Source organism: Mizuhopecten yessoensis, unplaced genomic scaffold, assembly GCF_002113885.1.
Source record: "Mizuhopecten yessoensis strain PY_sf001 unplaced genomic scaffold, ASM211388v2 scaffold8071, whole genome shotgun sequence".
Taxonomy (NCBI): Eukaryota; Metazoa; Mollusca; class Bivalvia; order Pectinida; family Pectinidae; genus Mizuhopecten; species Mizuhopecten yessoensis.
Genome location: NW_018407364.1, coordinates 163843 through 182332, shown reverse-complemented (window position 1 = coordinate 182332; position 18490 = coordinate 163843). Strand labels below are relative to the sequence as shown.

Genomic DNA, 18490 nt, shown 5'->3' with positions numbered 1-18490 from the left:
TTCTTAACCCTTTCACCCCTATGTAACTTTAGTAGACTCCACCATGCATTGATCTGGATGAGTCCATTATGGTCTACAGTGTTGAAAGGGTTAAGTATGTTGATTTTTTGCCAATTTTTGTGTCTTTTGTTTGAAAATCAATCGATAACCTCCATTAAGAGGAAATAAAGTTTGGTTATGATAAAGATAGTAATGGGTACCATGTACTTACATTTCTCGCCCGGCGATCTGACTCCTGCTTCAAGATGTGTTCTGATCTGGAAAGAGAATGTTTAAGTTTAGTTTGTAATATGAAATGGTTAACTGCATGTATTTAAACATAGATTCATCAATGTGTGAAACAAAACTTTAATAATTCCCGATATAAGGTATGATAAGTGTCATACCAGAATATAGAAGCTGTCAACAGATGCACACCACCTGTGTATCTATATATAACAGCAACTTCATACAGCAATGGACCATTTTAACGCGAGCTACATTATGTATACTTGAGTGAGTATAATGTAACTGACAGCATTAACAGAGCATTGTCATATATTTTCACTAAGAATCCTAACTAAGCTAATAATGTTAACTACCTATGTGTATATCACCTAGCTGAAAGTTACCTGTGTGAACAACCTGTATAAGCTACAGAGCTACATGTGCGAACTACCTGTGTTAACTACCTGAGTAAGTTACATGAGTGAACTACCTGAGTAAGTTACCTGGGTGAACTACCTGAGTGAGTTACCTGAGTGAACTACCTGAGTAAGTTACCTGAGTGAACTACCTGAGTAAGTTACCTATGTTAACTACCTGAATAAGTTACCTGAGTGAACTGCCTGAGTGAGTTACCTGAGTGAACTACCTGAGTGAGTTACCTGAGTGAACTACCTGAGTAAGTTACCTGAGTGAACTAACTGAGTAAGTTACCTAGGTTAACTACCTGAATAAGTTGCCTGAGTGAACTGCCTGAGTGAGGTACCTGAGTGAACTACATGAGTAAGTTACCTGTGTGAACAACCTGGATAAGCTACAGAGCTACATGTGCGAACTACCTGTGTTAACTACCTGAGTAAGTTACCTGAGTGAACTACCTGAGTGAGTTACCTGAGTGAACTACCAGCATGTATAGTTTCCTGTGTAAACTACCTGTGAGAGTTTCATAGCTTGGGGAACATGTGTGAGTTATGTGAGAGCTACTTATGTGAGAGTGACCTACTTGTGTGTGATCAGATACCTACTAGCTTAGCTACCCTGTTGTGTGAGCTACTTATGGGGGAGATCAGCGTAAAATCTACCTGTATGATTCAATTACCCATGAAAGTTACATAATACCTGTACGAACCACCGGTGAAAGCTATAGGTATGTGAATTATATATCGCTTATCTATCTTGAACCTACTTAGGTGAGCTACCTTGCGTTACAAGTTATTTCTGTGAGCTGTACCTACTCTGTATGAGCTATGTATAGTGCAAGATAACTGTGAACAACCCTGTTGAACTGTTTATGTTACCTGTGTGATCTATAGCTACCTTTGTCTTACAGGTACATGTACACATGAAAGTCCATCGGCCTTAATCACCCGAACAATACATTGTTGTAGCATATACATTCCACAGATGTAATATTGTTTACAGCATGAGAATACAGTTTGCACTAGTTGACATGTTTCACAGCTTTTAACTCATTCACCCCTGAAATTTTATAATGAACTAGTCCAACCTTTGAATTGGGGGAGTTCAAATGCGTCTTCAGGGAAGTATGAGTTTATACTGATATGCCACTTGTCTCACAATTCTGAACATCATTATTATGAAATCACAGGTCATGTAAGTGTTCAATGGTTAGCAATCCTTTCAACAACAATCAAGGTGAAACACATAAAGTTGTTTTTTTCAGTCATTAGGACTGGCAACTTGCATGACATGACAAATTTATTACAGGGTGTTTAAAGCAATGATATATATCTGGTTTGTAAGGTTTCTGGAATCCTTATACCTTGGCTTGTGTGTGTGGGGGGGGGGGGGGGAGTTGAAAAGTATAAATAATAGAAAAATAAAGACAAACTTATTTGCTCCCTCCATCCAAACTCATCAGTATCTCAATTTTCTTTTTTGGGGTACACAAGATGACACTGTGTAGGGGCCAGAAATCACCTTCAAGAAGACAAAAAGGAATTCCCAAAAATTGAAGGGGTAGGAGGGGGTGACGGGCCTGGTGAATGAGGACTGAACACACATCTACCTGGAACTCAGTTCCTGCTTCTGAAGTCAGATAGCACCAGATGATGTCATACAACCAGCCTACCATGACCTTATTTACAGCTCAAGCTTCAACCTAGAAAAAGGCACTTACATATTTAACTGTTCAACGATTCATTAACACCTTTGCTCTTGCTATTTAATTCTCCCTACCATAATAATAACTTCTAATATATCACCTTCCCCCCCCCCCCCCCCCCCCACTTCTATATATACTAAAATTACCATTAATTACAAATATGTATGCTAAAAAATTAATTCCCATTAAATTAAATTCCATTCACACAAGACATTTCTCACCTGTAGTGAATTAATTATAATGTCTTAATTAACATTTAAAGTACACCGGCCTAGACACTGTTTGATTATTAACATTCAAATCAAAATTAGTAGCTGTTCAGTGAAGGTGTTGTAGAACAGGTGACTACAGGTACCTCGTATGTTTCTGCCACTAACACTCACCTGTCAGTCTAATCACCTGTCAATTAATTGACACAAAAACAGAAATATTCGTTCAAACTTGTCACTTTGTAGGGGGACATTTTTAGACCTTGTACATGTATATTGTAACAAACAAAAAAAGATTCTTAAATTAGTTTTAGATTCATTTCTTATGGAAACTCACATCTAATAATATTTCAACAAAACCTTAAGCTTGTCTACACTAAAACAGTAGCATGTCACTAAGTTGGACATACTTGTCAACTTTATGAAATTTCCATGGGGGAGATTCTGCATGCTCAAAATTAAAACATATATGAAATGTGTGTACACACACACACACACACACACACACACCCTATAGACAAAATAACCCTTTAAAATGACATATTTTTAGTTGCCCTAACTTTCAGATGAAATTATAACATAATAGAATCTTAAAGTAGTTATAGATTCATTTCTTATGGAATTTCTTACATTTAAGAATACCTTAATAAAATCTTGTCTATCCTAACACAGTATTTGTATCAATCTTACGGGGCAGTGCGTTTATTTAATGAATTAGGTTTCAGTGTGGGATTCATAACCTGTGGCAATATGGATTTTTTTGACAAATTTGTGTGTTTAGGGGGTTGGGGGTTGGGGGGAGTAAGTGTGTGTATATGTATGTGTTGTGGGGAGGGGGAGATATCCAAAGATGTCTGGCTCTATATGTGAGCGGGACATCGAGTAAATTATAAGGAGGTACTAATTATAGGTGTGTTACAATTGCATATGAGCACATGCGTGTCTGTGTAGGGGAATAAGTATGCATGTGTGTGGTGGGGATCATCTAAATATATATCCAGAGGGGAAGGGGAGTCACACATTATTACAATATATGTGTGCATGNGGGGGGGGGGGGGGGGGGGGGGGGGGGGGGGGGGGCCTGGGATCTTGAAAGGACTAACTATCGAGGCAATGTCAATTCAAACACTCGGAGCTGCTATTATGTAACAGTGTCATGAACATTTATGGCCTCTTAGCTCATTAATATCCACTTCTATATACCAGAAACTTGTCAAAGCTGAAGCATCATCCCATCCAATCATACTTAATACTTTGTGGCAACAAGAAAAAAGCCAAATATTACAAAATTCAGTATATCCTGTTATAGTGTATATATATGTTTAGAAATATCAGTATGTCCTATTAAATAAAATAGTTACTTTCAAAAGAATTTAAGTAATCAACATGATAATACCAAAATAATGAGCAACCTTCTTACCTTACATGACAAGAACATTAGACTAGAGAAGTAATGTCCATGTGATAAATGAATTAATTCACACAACAGAAGGTAAACACGGATTTCAGTTCCACACACCTTATCTGTGGTCCTGGCTCGATAGCACTAGTCCTCGTCTATGTCCATATAAAGAAATGGAAGTTAAAAATCCGGGCCGATGATAACCAAAACAGCATGTAAGCTTTTACTAAACCTGTTCGCAGGTAAACAACGAAGGTATGTTCAATCCTTACTTGTACAGCTAAGTATAGATATGTAAATGAGTCCAGAACAGGTAAGGCCGAGCACAGGTAAGCTGTGGCATAATACATTCTAGTTCGCTAGCCCAATAATGTCACACCAACTCCCTCTGTTTGGCCCCGGATCAAGTCCAAACAATCGTGGACAATATTATAGCAATGAAATAACACAGGAATGTTGATGGATTACCGGGTCGTGCAAACAGCCGGCTGCATATCCTACCTTTAGTAACCTGGCCCCCAGTATACAGGAGCTCATCCGACAATACACTGTTTACACTAATAGAACAAATTCCTGATTTACCAGGCACATACTGACCTTTTCTCCAGCAATGGACACAGAATTCATTATTATTTTACAACAGGCGATTGACACAGACTTCCTAAACTCAAGTCTCCCATCCTAATTGGGTCTGCCTCTGATCCATGTACAAGCATGCATACCTAATGAACGGTCGTTGTGTACAGTTGCTTTATTATTAAAGAGGATCACAACAAAGATATTCTGGCTGGAATGTATGTACGTGTATGAGTGACTCCAACACCACCAAATATCAACTAGCCAGTTTATGGACTTTTTCGTCAGTAAGTCAATTCTATAAATGAGATTAAGTTAATCCTTACGATAGCCCCAGGCCAAACACGTTATATTGTCCCGTTTCACGCTCTAATATCTACTTTGTTCCCTTCCACAAAAAGAGAAGAAGAATACATTTAATGCAGTATATTGTATTCAATCTGATATAATACACGATCAGGCTGAAATGACGATTGTTTCACTCGGACAAAAAGTTAATACATATAATCTCTACAGTTAGTCATGTACAGACATTCACATGCCTGGTAATAAGCCCTCCCCTATCTTACTGCAGATCAGTAGAAATACCAACAAGTCTTAAATGTTTGGTAATAAACCGCTCCGACTATTTTGAGTTATAGATTATGTGTTGACACCCCAGGCTTATTGCAGGATAAATATGGTATTATGTCTACATGTAGTTTAATATTTAACATGTCACTAAATTAATATTTTAAAAAGACTGATAATGTCAAAATTGAGAAACATGCATCTCATTGCACAAATATCCTGTTACAAAGAAACAAAATCTTGCATTGAAAAAAATGATCTTAACTTGTCTAAAGTTAGATTTTAGTGTTATCTCCCAATTTAACATTTTGGCTACGTGATTGTTGTTAAAATCTGACAGAATCTGGACGATTTGTTTAAAATGAATGTGAATTGTTTGTATACTAAACAAAGGACAAACACGTGAAAGAAAAGCATGATAGCCACATTGCCCTAAAACACCATTTAAGTTTGTAAAGAAAATATCTGGAATGTTTTCTTTTGAAAACTTCGGTGATCCGGAATCATCACGCAAAATCTAAACTTGAGCTTGCTGAGAACAGGGTTAAAGGTGGCAGGATCAGCAATCTATAGCACACACATTTCCCAGTGTATACTATTAAATCAAGTAACTCGACTGAAAAAAATAGCGTCACAATGCATAAAATCTCTGTTACTCTCCAATATTATTTAAAGTTTAATTGTTGGAAGTAATTTTATCACCTACTAATTATAAACACGTATTATCAAGCAGTCTAGAATGCGTTACAGAGAAAATTGTTTGATTTTGAAAATGATTTTTAATATCCGTGTCCACGTCTATTTATTGAGGTACCACAGTGATGTGTTTCAATGAAGATGACATCAGGTCTTGAATGTTATACATTTTTAAGCAATGTCAGCTTTAAATTAACCCTTTCACCCCTATGTAACTTTAGTAAACTCTTCCATGCATTGATGTGGGTGAGTCCATTACGGTCTATAGTGGTGAAAGTGGTGAAAGGGTTAACGAAAATTTTCATTCTGGAATATTTTCATAATAATCATAATTTCTAGTACAGCAAATATTAAAATTGTAAATGAATATTAACAGTTTTTAATGCTTCATGGAGGGTATACATGATAAAAAAAACTGACAAGCACCAACAGATCCTATAATAATTTACATAACTTGTCTACAACTGTATTCTCATGACAAAATCGAATATTTGCAGATAGCTATTTGCATTGTTTGGTTTCGGCCATCAACAACTAATCAATTTCAAGGCTAATCGGCAGTGGTAAGTCTAATTTACGATTATCGATCAAAGAGCTATATACTAGATGTGATCAAAGCCAGTCAATTGTTACCATGTGATAACTTAATTGTAATTTACTTTTTTTTACTCTTTAATCAAAGCATTACTCTGAAATCATAGGTATGCAAGATTCTGTCACTCTTGTCAATTTGTATCATCTACAAGGTGGCATGTATATGGACTTTGCCTTGACTATGAGAAAATCCAGATGTGTCCAGAAGATAGGTAGTTAAGACTGTGAGCCTTACGTAACTATACAGACAGTCCACGTAAGTGGTCCACATTTTATTGAAACATGTTGTTGTTCTATACATTTGAGCTTCCTAAGTTGTTCTTTTGATTGATCACTTTCCAATCTAGGAATGAATTTTCAAATTAAGATATTGTTGCTTTATATGTAAAGAACTGAAATAAAAGGATCTTAAATTTGGCTTCTGTTTTCAAAAGTGTTGAATTATTTTTTCATATGGGAAAACTGCATAATTTTCAAAGATATATAGTGCATTTGCCACACTTTGATGTCTTATAAGATTATTTAAACGACTTTTACACTTGATATCCATAGATTACAGTTATATCAATGAAATATAAGCTCATATTTCCCCTGTTTTTTTAACTGTTTTCTTTCATTGATGAAAACCTGCTATGCATTGCAAATCAAGTAATGGAGTGAAAACCATCAGCCAACCAGGTACCATTACAATTGACCTTGAACGGCATGGACCTTTCACAAAATAATTTGAACAAGAATACAGTTGTCTCCCGACTTACCAATAACAACTTAAATAGAATCGTAATACTGAAATTTAAAAGTGAAATTCTGCAACAAAAAATTGTTTTCCAAACCTCAGCACACGATTCATTTAGTTTCTAACTCTAAAAGAAAATGGCATTTGCCTGTTTTGAGGTACAAACCGGTAAAAAATGGGTTGAAGGGAATAATCAATAAAAAAAATCTATTTCTAGAGTTTAATTCTTGTATTTTTAATTTTTTAAGGATCATTTAAAAACAGTTAACTTGCACTACCAGTTTTAACAAACAAGACAGTAGTCCTTTAGGAATTGGCCGATCAAAATCACAGGTAAGGTTTTGGTACATTATGTTCAGAAGTATATAGTGTATTCAAACCAAAGTCTCTTTAAAAAAGTTAGCTGGAGCCTAAAATGGCTTTGTTAATGAAATGCCAAGCTCCAAAGAACTCCATTCTTTTACTTATCAGTCTAGACCAAGGTATATGGTTTAATTAACTACCGTGCGATTAATTCAATAACGAGCCATGTTTTTTCTATCTCTGATTACAGTACATTTAAGTGGCGTGCTCAAACTGCTGATAAAGTAACATTTAGTTAGTCTACATTGAATCATTCCCTTCAGTACTTAGCTGAGTATTATATGTTTTTAAGTAATTTTCTTTGTTTTTCTCTTTCCGCAAATGAACGTGCTGAAAATTGCTGACATTTAGAAAGATCAATTTTCTAAAAAAAATCAGAAAATCACAATGATGCAATGGTTTTTTTCTTATTTAAATAATACAACCATACTGAAAAAAATCTGTTATATATAGCATCTGTGTTGTCAATGTCAAAACCTTAGAAACACCAATATCAAAATCAGAAATTGACAAAGCGGTGATAAATTGCTGTCTCCGTATGAAAACAAGATTTACGACTGACAAATACAGGAATCCTCGTCCACAAGTCTAATTACATGTATACCCTGGTCACACGTCTGTGAGGTCAGGACTACAATGTGATTCATTGTTGACCGTTTTGTCTTTTCATCAAGAATGTGTTTACTCGTGAATTGAACAATTTAGAAGAAACTAACAGACCCGACTCATTTCTCAAATGTAATTTTTAATTTAGAATGAAATATTCCCATTAAAGTTTCAAATCTTATCCCTGACCAAGATTAATTTGTTTAGTGAGATTTACGTTCAATTTAGTTCATAAAAAGGTTCATTCTTTATCGAACTGAATCATAAATGGTTAAATTAATACAAGTTGACTGTTTCCAGTTCTCTACCTAGCCCAAACTTTAAGGGACTACTTTAACATTTTCCAATAATTTTAAACTACTGCATTATTGAAAGGGCAAAACAGTGTTTATATATTTAAAAGAAAATTATTTTTCTTACTTTTTGTTTCTATCTTAAAAACTGTTTGAAAATTATTTGTAATAGCATCACCATTAAATATATGTTCCGTCACATTTCAACAACTGTACATTCTAGTTTTTATTTCTATTTCCTGCATTTTTTTATAACTTCTGAATCATATCCTTCTTATAATTACGCATTTAATTATCAAACGGAGACAGGTGACGTAAATTATCATCTTGTGGAATTTCTGACTAATATCACGATCGTATGGTGGCCTGGGATGATCTATGTACAGATATCCGCCTAGCCCTAATAACTGATTAATGATGAGTGCCAATATATATATATACCATTGATATATCAAGCTCTGTTCAGACCAGACAGGTGAATACATATAATACTTATCATATTAATTATATACCTATATAGCAACACGATTAAACTACAGGTAACATGGGACAAATTCTATACGAGATAGCTAAAATCTATATACAGCAATCTAAATGCACTTTGTGAACTTCTAAATCAATATAATGTGACAGATTTATAATAATTCATATGTATGAAAAAGCTTAGTGTATACTGCTTCCTAAAAGCATGTAGAATTTTTGAGCAAATCATAATTTATTTTCATTGAAAAGTAAATTTGTTTATCTGAACTCTGGGGAGAGAAATAATTTCATGTGGACAAAATTATCAAAGATCGGAATGCCTTTATGATTCCTTATCAACGGGAAACAAAAATAAGATTAATGCAGTGTGCAAGGCCAATGCAAAGGGAGAAGGAAAAGAACCCATGACCTTCGAGCCCTGACCTTTGAACTCCGACAGAGATGCTCCAACCACAAATGAACTACTTACCTGGTCCCTAGTAGTCTGCAAACATAGCCCTTAGCAATACCTATGTTTATCCTTCAAACCTCCCCCACTAAATCTCTATCACCAAAGATAACATTATGAACAATCTAGGTTCAGGTATCCTCTTGCCAAGTACACACAGAGCGCATAAAACAAGGGTTCGTCACCAGGTACCGATGTAAGAGGGGAGGAAACAGTGCGGTTGCGCCCGGCCCAGGGTTCGAACCAAGGACCTCTGACCTTTGATAGATGTTTAGTCTAACTTACAGAGCTACGTTTTACCTGGTCATGGCAGACATCTGTTCCAGTTCATTTCATAAGTAATTCATCAAAACAGTTCATAGAAAACTTGTTTACTGTATCCCACACACATATAGGCACGGTTTATGACTCAAGCGGGTGTGAATTAAAAAATTCTTGCGACATAATATTTCATTATGAAGCATGTTTTGATGAGTGTACAATTACAGTACCTTTCAGTAAAATTGAAATCACGAACTTTACCTGTATCCTATCAAATAGCTGGAAGATTTACTAATTGTTTGAGGTACTCCATAAGTGAATAAAGAATTAGGTTTGACAGTTTGAAAAAGAGAATCCCTCCCTCAGGCCTATCTTCCCTCAGGATCTGGAATAATGTGATAACTCCATTACCCGACTTCTTCGTTGTTTAACCTAAGTTGAAAATGATCAGACACGTTTCATACCATTTTGCCACTCTTACTTGGGGAAATAAAAAAAAAAAGTAACATTTAAACACATAATGAAATCTCACAGCCCATCATACACCTTAAAACTCACCACAGGTATTACATCCGAAAATCTTTTCTGAACACAATAAATCAGATCACAGATTTAAACCGGCATTTAATCCAAAGAAACACACAAATTGACAGTCATTATAATTGTCCACTTTCTCGAGAATTGTGGTCACTTTGACTACTTAGTATATTGGTCAGTAGCCTGATTTGGCTGTCCAGACGTTCGTCACAGCCCCGAGTTGTGGACGTCCTCCCGGAGACTAAAATGTCCTGTTAGGTAATGGCCCTCTTCTGCAATGATTGATTACAGGTAAACTCGACAGAGGTACAGGTAACTCCAGACAGACGTACAGGTAACGCTGCAGCTTTAAACGAAACGCACACACAAACCAGTTGAACATATGATTCATACACTTGTAAATAACCTGAAAAGAATGTTAGGTGCAAAAGCTACTCTTCTAGCCTATGATGAGGTTATATACCAGCTATCCCTGTAGTTGTTACCGTTCGACTGGCCACAATTACACACAAACAATGCTGCAAATAGTCAATAATCTCCTGTTTTTCCTTTGACATCCGATATGTTTTCTTTTTGTTCCAAATTGAAACGAAATGTGGTCTCCTGTCGTGCCCTTGCCGTGTATTGCAAGGAACGAAATCTCGATTACATTGCATACATATATGTCTATTATTGATACTTGTATAGGACAGGGGCTCCCACGGGGGCTTAGGAATGTGTCGCATGTACATGTATATGTATGTCTATACCAGGTATATATACCTATATAGAGCTAATGAAGATTTACCACGACGGGTCACGCCTGACTGGACACATAACACTGCCAGACATAGGCTAAGCTGACTCAATATTTTTTGTGGTTTGTGTTAAACATGTTGTACATAGACTGGTGTATTAGAGGCAATTATTATGATATTATAGCTGATCATTGATGCCTATTTACAAGTGTAACTGTGAATGTGTATGAATTTGTCCCAATCTCTGACAATATGTCAAACTAGATTTTATGTTCTGCAAGTCATTTAAGATAATTTTATTTATAGACAGTTAGGTGTGCATACTTAGGCTTGAGTTTTACAATAATATATATCATACATATAAATATATATCTTTTGTTTATAAAATTAAGGTAAACAGTCCCACCACTTTAATATATATATACACTGGCAATGAAAAGTTTAATTCCTGTAAGATTTTACAAACAGAAAAGCATATGGCTACGTAACTATATATCTGTATAAACGTTAAGACACTGTGATGAGAGAGGAGAAGAACTGAACGATGTCAGCCATTCAAAGATCAGGGTGGACGCATCTTGGATTTTAACTTCGCTTTAAAATAACAACGATCGGTGAAAGAAAAATTAAGAAGATCACTCGTACCATACCAAGGTTGATAAAATGTCTTTCAAATCACAGTGGCCATTAGCTCGTAGCTAATTTAAGTACCTTTGATTCTGATTAGGTCTAAAACCACGCTTGAATAATTGATGGCGAGAATGCATATATACAACAGCAGCTGAACGATCGACAGATAGGCCTTTATGCCAGATGTATTGTTATTAACGACTAATAAATAATAAACAAAACACTTAATAATGGTGTGGAGTGTCATATTCCAAAGAATATAAACAGTAGCATCCACTGGGCGTCGTTATAAATTGACAAATGTACACACACTCATATCTGAGTATCATTAAATACACACAAAAAATATATAAGTTCAATTTCAAAGGTCAAAACAAGGTTATGAGACTATCAACTGTAGTAAACCTTCTTGGGATCCACCTATAAAATATGACTGCACCTGGGGTCACTTAGCCATCAGGACATTCTTGACGGTCTGGTCCACTCAGCTTAAATGATGGAGTTGGCCGATAACCCAGGGGTTTTATATACATATTTATATTATACATTTTTTTTGTGTGTTGCTACACCTATAAGTCCTTTCACATATCTCCACCTTAAGCCATCTGCCATCAATTCACTTACATGCGAACCTTAATAGACCAATCATCATATATTTTATATTTTATTGGACAACAATATTTTTTTTAGATACCGTAAAGGTTAAAATAAACTGCATACAGCCGTTAAGGTATCTGATCATCAGGTTTATGTTACAAATTTTTTTCCTTTATCTTTTTGTGGACAACAACGAAATTTGAATGCCAGTAGGGTATAGTTAAAAATAATCAGACTATAGCATCTCAGTGTAAAAAAAATCACCGTTTATTGAAATCCAACATTGTAACTAAATTAATTTGAAAGATTTCAAGATAAATTAAAAACAGGATAACCATGTATAGCAGGCTGTAAAGCATAAAATGCAGGAGGAAAATCAGAAACGTTACACATGCTATGTCATGGCCCTAATTATAACTTAATTTGCAATGGAATCTACTTCAGACAACTATTGTTCATAATAGGCAACCTTAGCTCTAGTATCTCTTGGGGACAAACTTTGGTAAAAATAAACTCTTATATTTATACAGGACTAACCTTTGACTTATACCTCTAGCAGGGCTTCACACTTTTTACAATCAAAACATTTGTGAAATAAAAAAATAAAGAAATAAATGTCCAATGACCAATGATCAATGACATCATCCCACTTCAGCACATTGGTTTTAATTATTCATTATTATGATAATAAACTTTTACTCAATATTTTGTGTATTAAAATTAACAATTTTACAAACAATTTAAAAAAAGTTTTAGTTGTATGTGATTATCAGAATCATTACATATAATGATTCATATTTTGGGAATGTAATCTACCGTAATAAAATTAATTAATGATCTTCACATCTGCGATGGATGTAAAATTTTACTTTACCTACAAGAACAAGAAAAGGAATGTTGTAACTGTGATCACCTATAACCGCAAGTATTTCCAATATTTACATGTCAATTTGGGAATTCTGAAGAGTAATTTGAAATCTTTAGATAACCATGAACATATCAGGAAGAGTTTACAAATTACGTAATTATGTTCAGACAGAATAATGTAGATATAAATTATGATAAATGACTCTCGCCCGATTTTCTGATATAAACAAGGTGAGTTTTTGCCGTCTGGTTACTCATGCAGTTAATTTATTTAAGGATCCCCGTACCACTGTCAACAACTATTACTGAACTACGCATCGGAAACTGGTTTTTTTCTGGCATAACTTAATCTTAGCTTTGATAAATCTTTTCTGAAAAGAAAACCATACCTTGCAGGACTTTAATTGGAAAAAGCAACAATGAAACGAGCAAAACAGCATCATAAATCACCGACGGTGTGCGGAGTGTGAGAATTTAAGCAGGGCTAGACCAGGATTTGAACACTGGACATAATATTGTTAAACTATCTCTCCAACTGAGCTGCCTTGTCAACAGAAAGTCCTAGCCCGTAATTGCTGCAAAAAAGGCCTAAAAGAAACTAAGGGGAGATTACTGTACAAGTATGTACGAAAAAACAGAATGCAATGGGACAAAGATCTGAACGGTAAGACAGACCTGCCTCACATTTCTATAATCGTAAAACCTTTAAGGAAAATGTTTTCCTCATTTTAACTTGTAAATGAATTATATTCTCCCTTCTTCATTCAAGATGAAGCAAAGAAACACACATTTTCTGACTTAGAGTTACCTCCCTTGTCAAGATATTCATCTTTCATTTTGATGCTGCACAACCATTATCCTTAGATAGCAGCATTGGTAAAGTGTTGGATAAGTTCAAAATTGTGACCCTGTATGGATTCTGGAGTCCCAGAGCTTCTGTTGTATATTTATTGATGAAGAGTTTCAATCTTTCATCATTTTTCAGGTTCAGAGTTGCTTAGCTATCATAGCAAAGGTGTTAAATATTTTACTAAAGAGTCACATTTATTATAACATCCATTTTCACTAAAACATCTTCACAATGGGGATTCGAACCCCATACCTCATAAGCAGGGTGCTATTATCCACTGTCCTACTGCTCATGACATTTGTTTTGCTGGTGGATTTCTTGAACATTTCTTGTAATCACTCTTAACATTTTCTAACTCCCTAAAGAAGCCCACAATCTATAATTATCTTTAATTCTTTGTTTGCTTGTGTTTTACATCTTATTAACAGCTATGGCCATTTTAAAGTACACGCCAGGTTTTGGTGGTGGAGGAAAGCTGAGAAAGACCACTGACCAACAACCTGGTGACTGCCCAACGTAGGCCTCAAACCTGCAACCTAGTGCTGGAGGGCTAGTGGTAGCAGAATGTCAGACACTTTAACTATACTTGGCCACTGTGGCGGCCCTCCGGTCACTATCTTTGTATGAATATTGAGACGATGGCATAAAATAACTTTTTATAGGCAGAATGTATAGAAAAATGTGGTGGGACTCTCTACCTTAATGACATGTACACCACTTACCAATTAATACCAGACATTCCAAAGAGGTGCTGCTTTAGCTCTGATCTGACTGATGTATATTATATAAGTGAATTCTTTGATTGTTTCAAACTCTATCTGCATATTATCAATCATTTGAACACTTGCGTTTTTTTGAAATTTGAATATTTTTTTAGAACTTCAACTTAAAGGTACAACAAGAAAGAAATTAATAATTCTGTCATCTGAAAAAAGTGGTTATATATATATATATAATAAATCATTTTATAAATTTATATTCAACTACATACTTATTACAAGATTATAAATATACATATATAACATCAAAGAATACTACAGCACACTGATTATCTCCAGTCCTCAATGTGTCATCTAATAGATCATCAACAATTCAGAAAAATATGATATAAAAATTGTTTAAATTAACACACAACTAAATGACTTTTTGACTACAGTACTGTCATAAATATTCCTTAACCCTTTCACTCCTAGGTAACTTGAGTAGACCCTACCATACATTCATCTGGACGAGTCCATTATGGTCTACAGTGGTGAAAGGGTTATGGATCCCTGTCCCACTCCACTGCGTCTTTTGTAATTAGAGTAACCTCCCCTTAATTTCCGTTTGGCTATAACTGTAGCACACTAGGGCCAGGACACTTCTGTTGACCTGAGGTAGCTCAGTCGGTTGAAGCGATTATAGTATAACAATCTGAAGTCAAGGGTTTGAATTCCAGTCTAGCCACGCCGATTTTTTACAAACAGAATGTCTTTTGTTAATTACATTTTGTTGTTGATTTCTTCTTTGTTAATTAGTTTTTCACAACATTCCTGCATGATAATTAACTCTTTATTTTTCCCAGAAATAATTTATCAAAATTCTGATCATGCCAGGAAAAAAAGTTTCCAATGCACAGTTACAGTTTTGGCAGTGGTATGGGGCTCCTTAAGTTGCAGAGACATGAAGGTCTCTTTATATCCCGATCCCAAGATGAATTCTCCAGTAAATGGGACCATTAAATAAAGCCCTATCAATGTGAAAGATTGCATTGGTCACAGTGTATCAACAGGTAATATCCTATGCCAACTTAGTTGCCACTTGATCTTTGCACTGTATAAACTTATACAACGCCATTTTGATTGCATTGAGTTATTTAACTAACGAACCCAGCTAGACAACGTCCGGAAATCCGAAAAACATCGGAAATGATATGATACTAACATTCAAATTGTATATCTAGTTTTAATATGTTGGGGTGACTGTTTAGAGCAAACATCTTTATTACGTCAAATACGGTATTCATATATTGGTCATTCTACAGCACTAGATGTACAGCCCACACCTACGGTACTCAGTTTGAACAAATCTGAATTCCTTGTTAACAAACAATAACACTAGTAGATATAACACATACCATTCTACACATACCATGTCTATCTTTGACCTAGGTTATCAGTATGGTTTAAGTTATATCAGTTGTTTATTGCATATAACCTGGGCAGAATTAATCAAAGGTTTATCAGCTTAATGAATCATTACTGTAAATTTTCAAAAGGTATTTTTTTTTTAAATGTCTGATTATATATTTACAAATATTTTCTTGAGATCCACTATTCTGAATCCCTTACACGTAATGTTAGTTCTGAACTTCCTTTTAATCGGAAATATTCTCCAGAAAAATTCTGTGGTACAATTATGTTAAACTTTTAAGGCTATGAGAAACTTAGCAACAAACTGTGTTTTGTATAAAGCCTTGTTAGCTTACAGCTACATTTATTGAAATTGAAATCAGTGATTTTTTTTATAATTATTAAAATTAAATGTACAATGTACCTTCTAATCATTTACATATGAAAAAACCTCAAGACTTCTACAAATATTATTCAGAAATTAAAATTGAGAAAATTTGACTTATAATGTATCGGCAATAAAATAAATCTTTTATTCAACAGGATCTAGTTCTGTTTTCTTATGTATTGTTAGCTTAATAGTCACCTTATAGTAAAATATAATTTGGTGGTTTTATAAACACTGACAAGGACAACAAAATATACATGTTCTCCTCAAATTAAAATAATAACATTCAGATAATATATTAAAAAAATCTCATATTTTGGTATGTGAAATATTAAACAAAGCTTGACTAAACTTAGCATTGAAATATATGTAATGAAACTTCAAGCACAAAACTGCACCCAGGTAACTCTAAGAGCATTTCAAATTACACTGATGACATAGGGCAACCTGCACAAACATTATCATGTTGAACATGTAGCGCGTTGGCAATTAAGTTTGTGGGCTGCATATTTTAACCGGAAATTGAAACAAATACAGTATGACTTCAGAAAGAAGCTGTTGAACTACATTTACATGAACTTTAAGACTGTCGACTCTTGAGGATAGGTGATATTGTACAATTTGAGGAATTCTGGGAGCCACGACTTAAGGACATATACCACCTAACTGTTATATACATTTCATTTACAAAAGAATTCTACGCTCACAAACCTGTCGAATGAATGTTTCCTGGCTGTAATTTGAAAGGTCAACAGGAAAGTAAGCGCTGGCATTAGACCCATGTCAGTATACATTCTATTTCATTTACCTGTGAGATATTGAAGTGTAAACTTTACAACAATTATGAAACAAGTTATTTCAACTTATATTAATCATTCTTGTTGGCTCAGATGTTAGCATGGGGGGTCTTAACGAGGAAGGAAACCAGAGTACCCAGAGAAAACCTACATGGTCTGGCAGGTGACTCAATATCTTTTCATGTCCAATCGGGGAATCGAACCCTGGACACATTGGTAAAAGGCAAGAGTGCAATCAAATGCCACCACCCATCCATCCGAGATATTGAAGTGTCAACTTGAATTAAACTGATACTTTTAGTATTGACCAATTAAAATTTTGCTTTTTATATCTACTTCACTTGTGAAGTATAAATGGCATTCTAGAGAAAATCATTTTTCGGACCCCTGTCCCACTACACTGTGGTTCTTCATATATATAGTAACCTCCCCTTAATTTTATTGGGACTAAAACTATAGCACATTTGACTTTTCCATTTACCAGGTAGCTCAGTTGGTTAAAGAGCAATTGTATGGTAATCTGAGGTCAGGGTTCAAATCCCAGTATAGCCTTGACACTGAATTTTTACACTCAGAACACTGCTGTTGCATAAATTTGTTTATTTCATCTTTATTATAACAGTTTTCTGCAATGGTACGGGAGATCCTTCATATAGTCTGAAGAAAACTCAAACACAAAGCACAATTGAAAAAATTACAAAATTGTAATATTACTGATATGGACTTAAAAGCAGCATATAATATGCCTGCGTCCATCAATTATCCTATTAAATGCTATCAAATTAATAATAATGTGAAAGGCAGCATATGTATCCTCAAGGGAGATAACCCTAACACAAATCACATACATAACACATTAGGTAGCATATGTCTTTAAGAGAAATAACTGAAACATAAGTCACATTTATAATGTAGGGGATAACATCCTACTGGAAATGTGTATCATATAAGGAAATCACAGGTATAATGTAGATATCATTAGGGGAGATAACTCTTCACACATCACATGGATAATGTGTATAAGGTAGCATGTACCATTTAAAGGCAATATCTACAATATAAATCACATGATAATGTGCAAAGTAGCAGATACTCTTAAGGGGGATAACTCCTCCACAAGTCACAAGTATATTGTGTTAGGTAGTAATTCTACCTAAAACAATATATATGCTTTCTTGGAGTTCATCATAAATACTACATACAGAATGATGTAACAAGATAAACCATCATTTGATTATACTGTCTAGCAAAAGAGGTTCGCATATATATATTGACGGGACAATAAAAATTGCTAAAATGTGACATTGAAATATGTTGGCGTTAAAAAAGGTGGCAAACGAAACAAAAACCCCATTTAATACGGAGGAATAGATGATCTTTTAAACTATAAATTGTTTACCAAGATCCATT

At 34.8% G+C, this 18490-nt stretch overlaps 1 protein-coding gene across 6 annotated transcripts in view; it reads right to left on the bottom strand.

The window, feature by feature from the left end:
* LOC110454824 (LIM domain only protein 7-like) overlaps positions 1 to 18490 on the bottom strand; it is a 99942-nt gene that overhangs the window by 45239 nt on the left and 36213 nt on the right. For all 6 annotated transcript variants that reach the window (XM_021504546.1, XM_021504545.1, XM_021504547.1 and 3 more), the window contains exon 5: positions 212 to 257. In XM_021504546.1, the coding sequence (XP_021360221.1) occupies positions 212 to 257 (46 nt within the window). The remainder of the gene's footprint in view (positions 1 to 211; positions 258 to 18490) is intronic.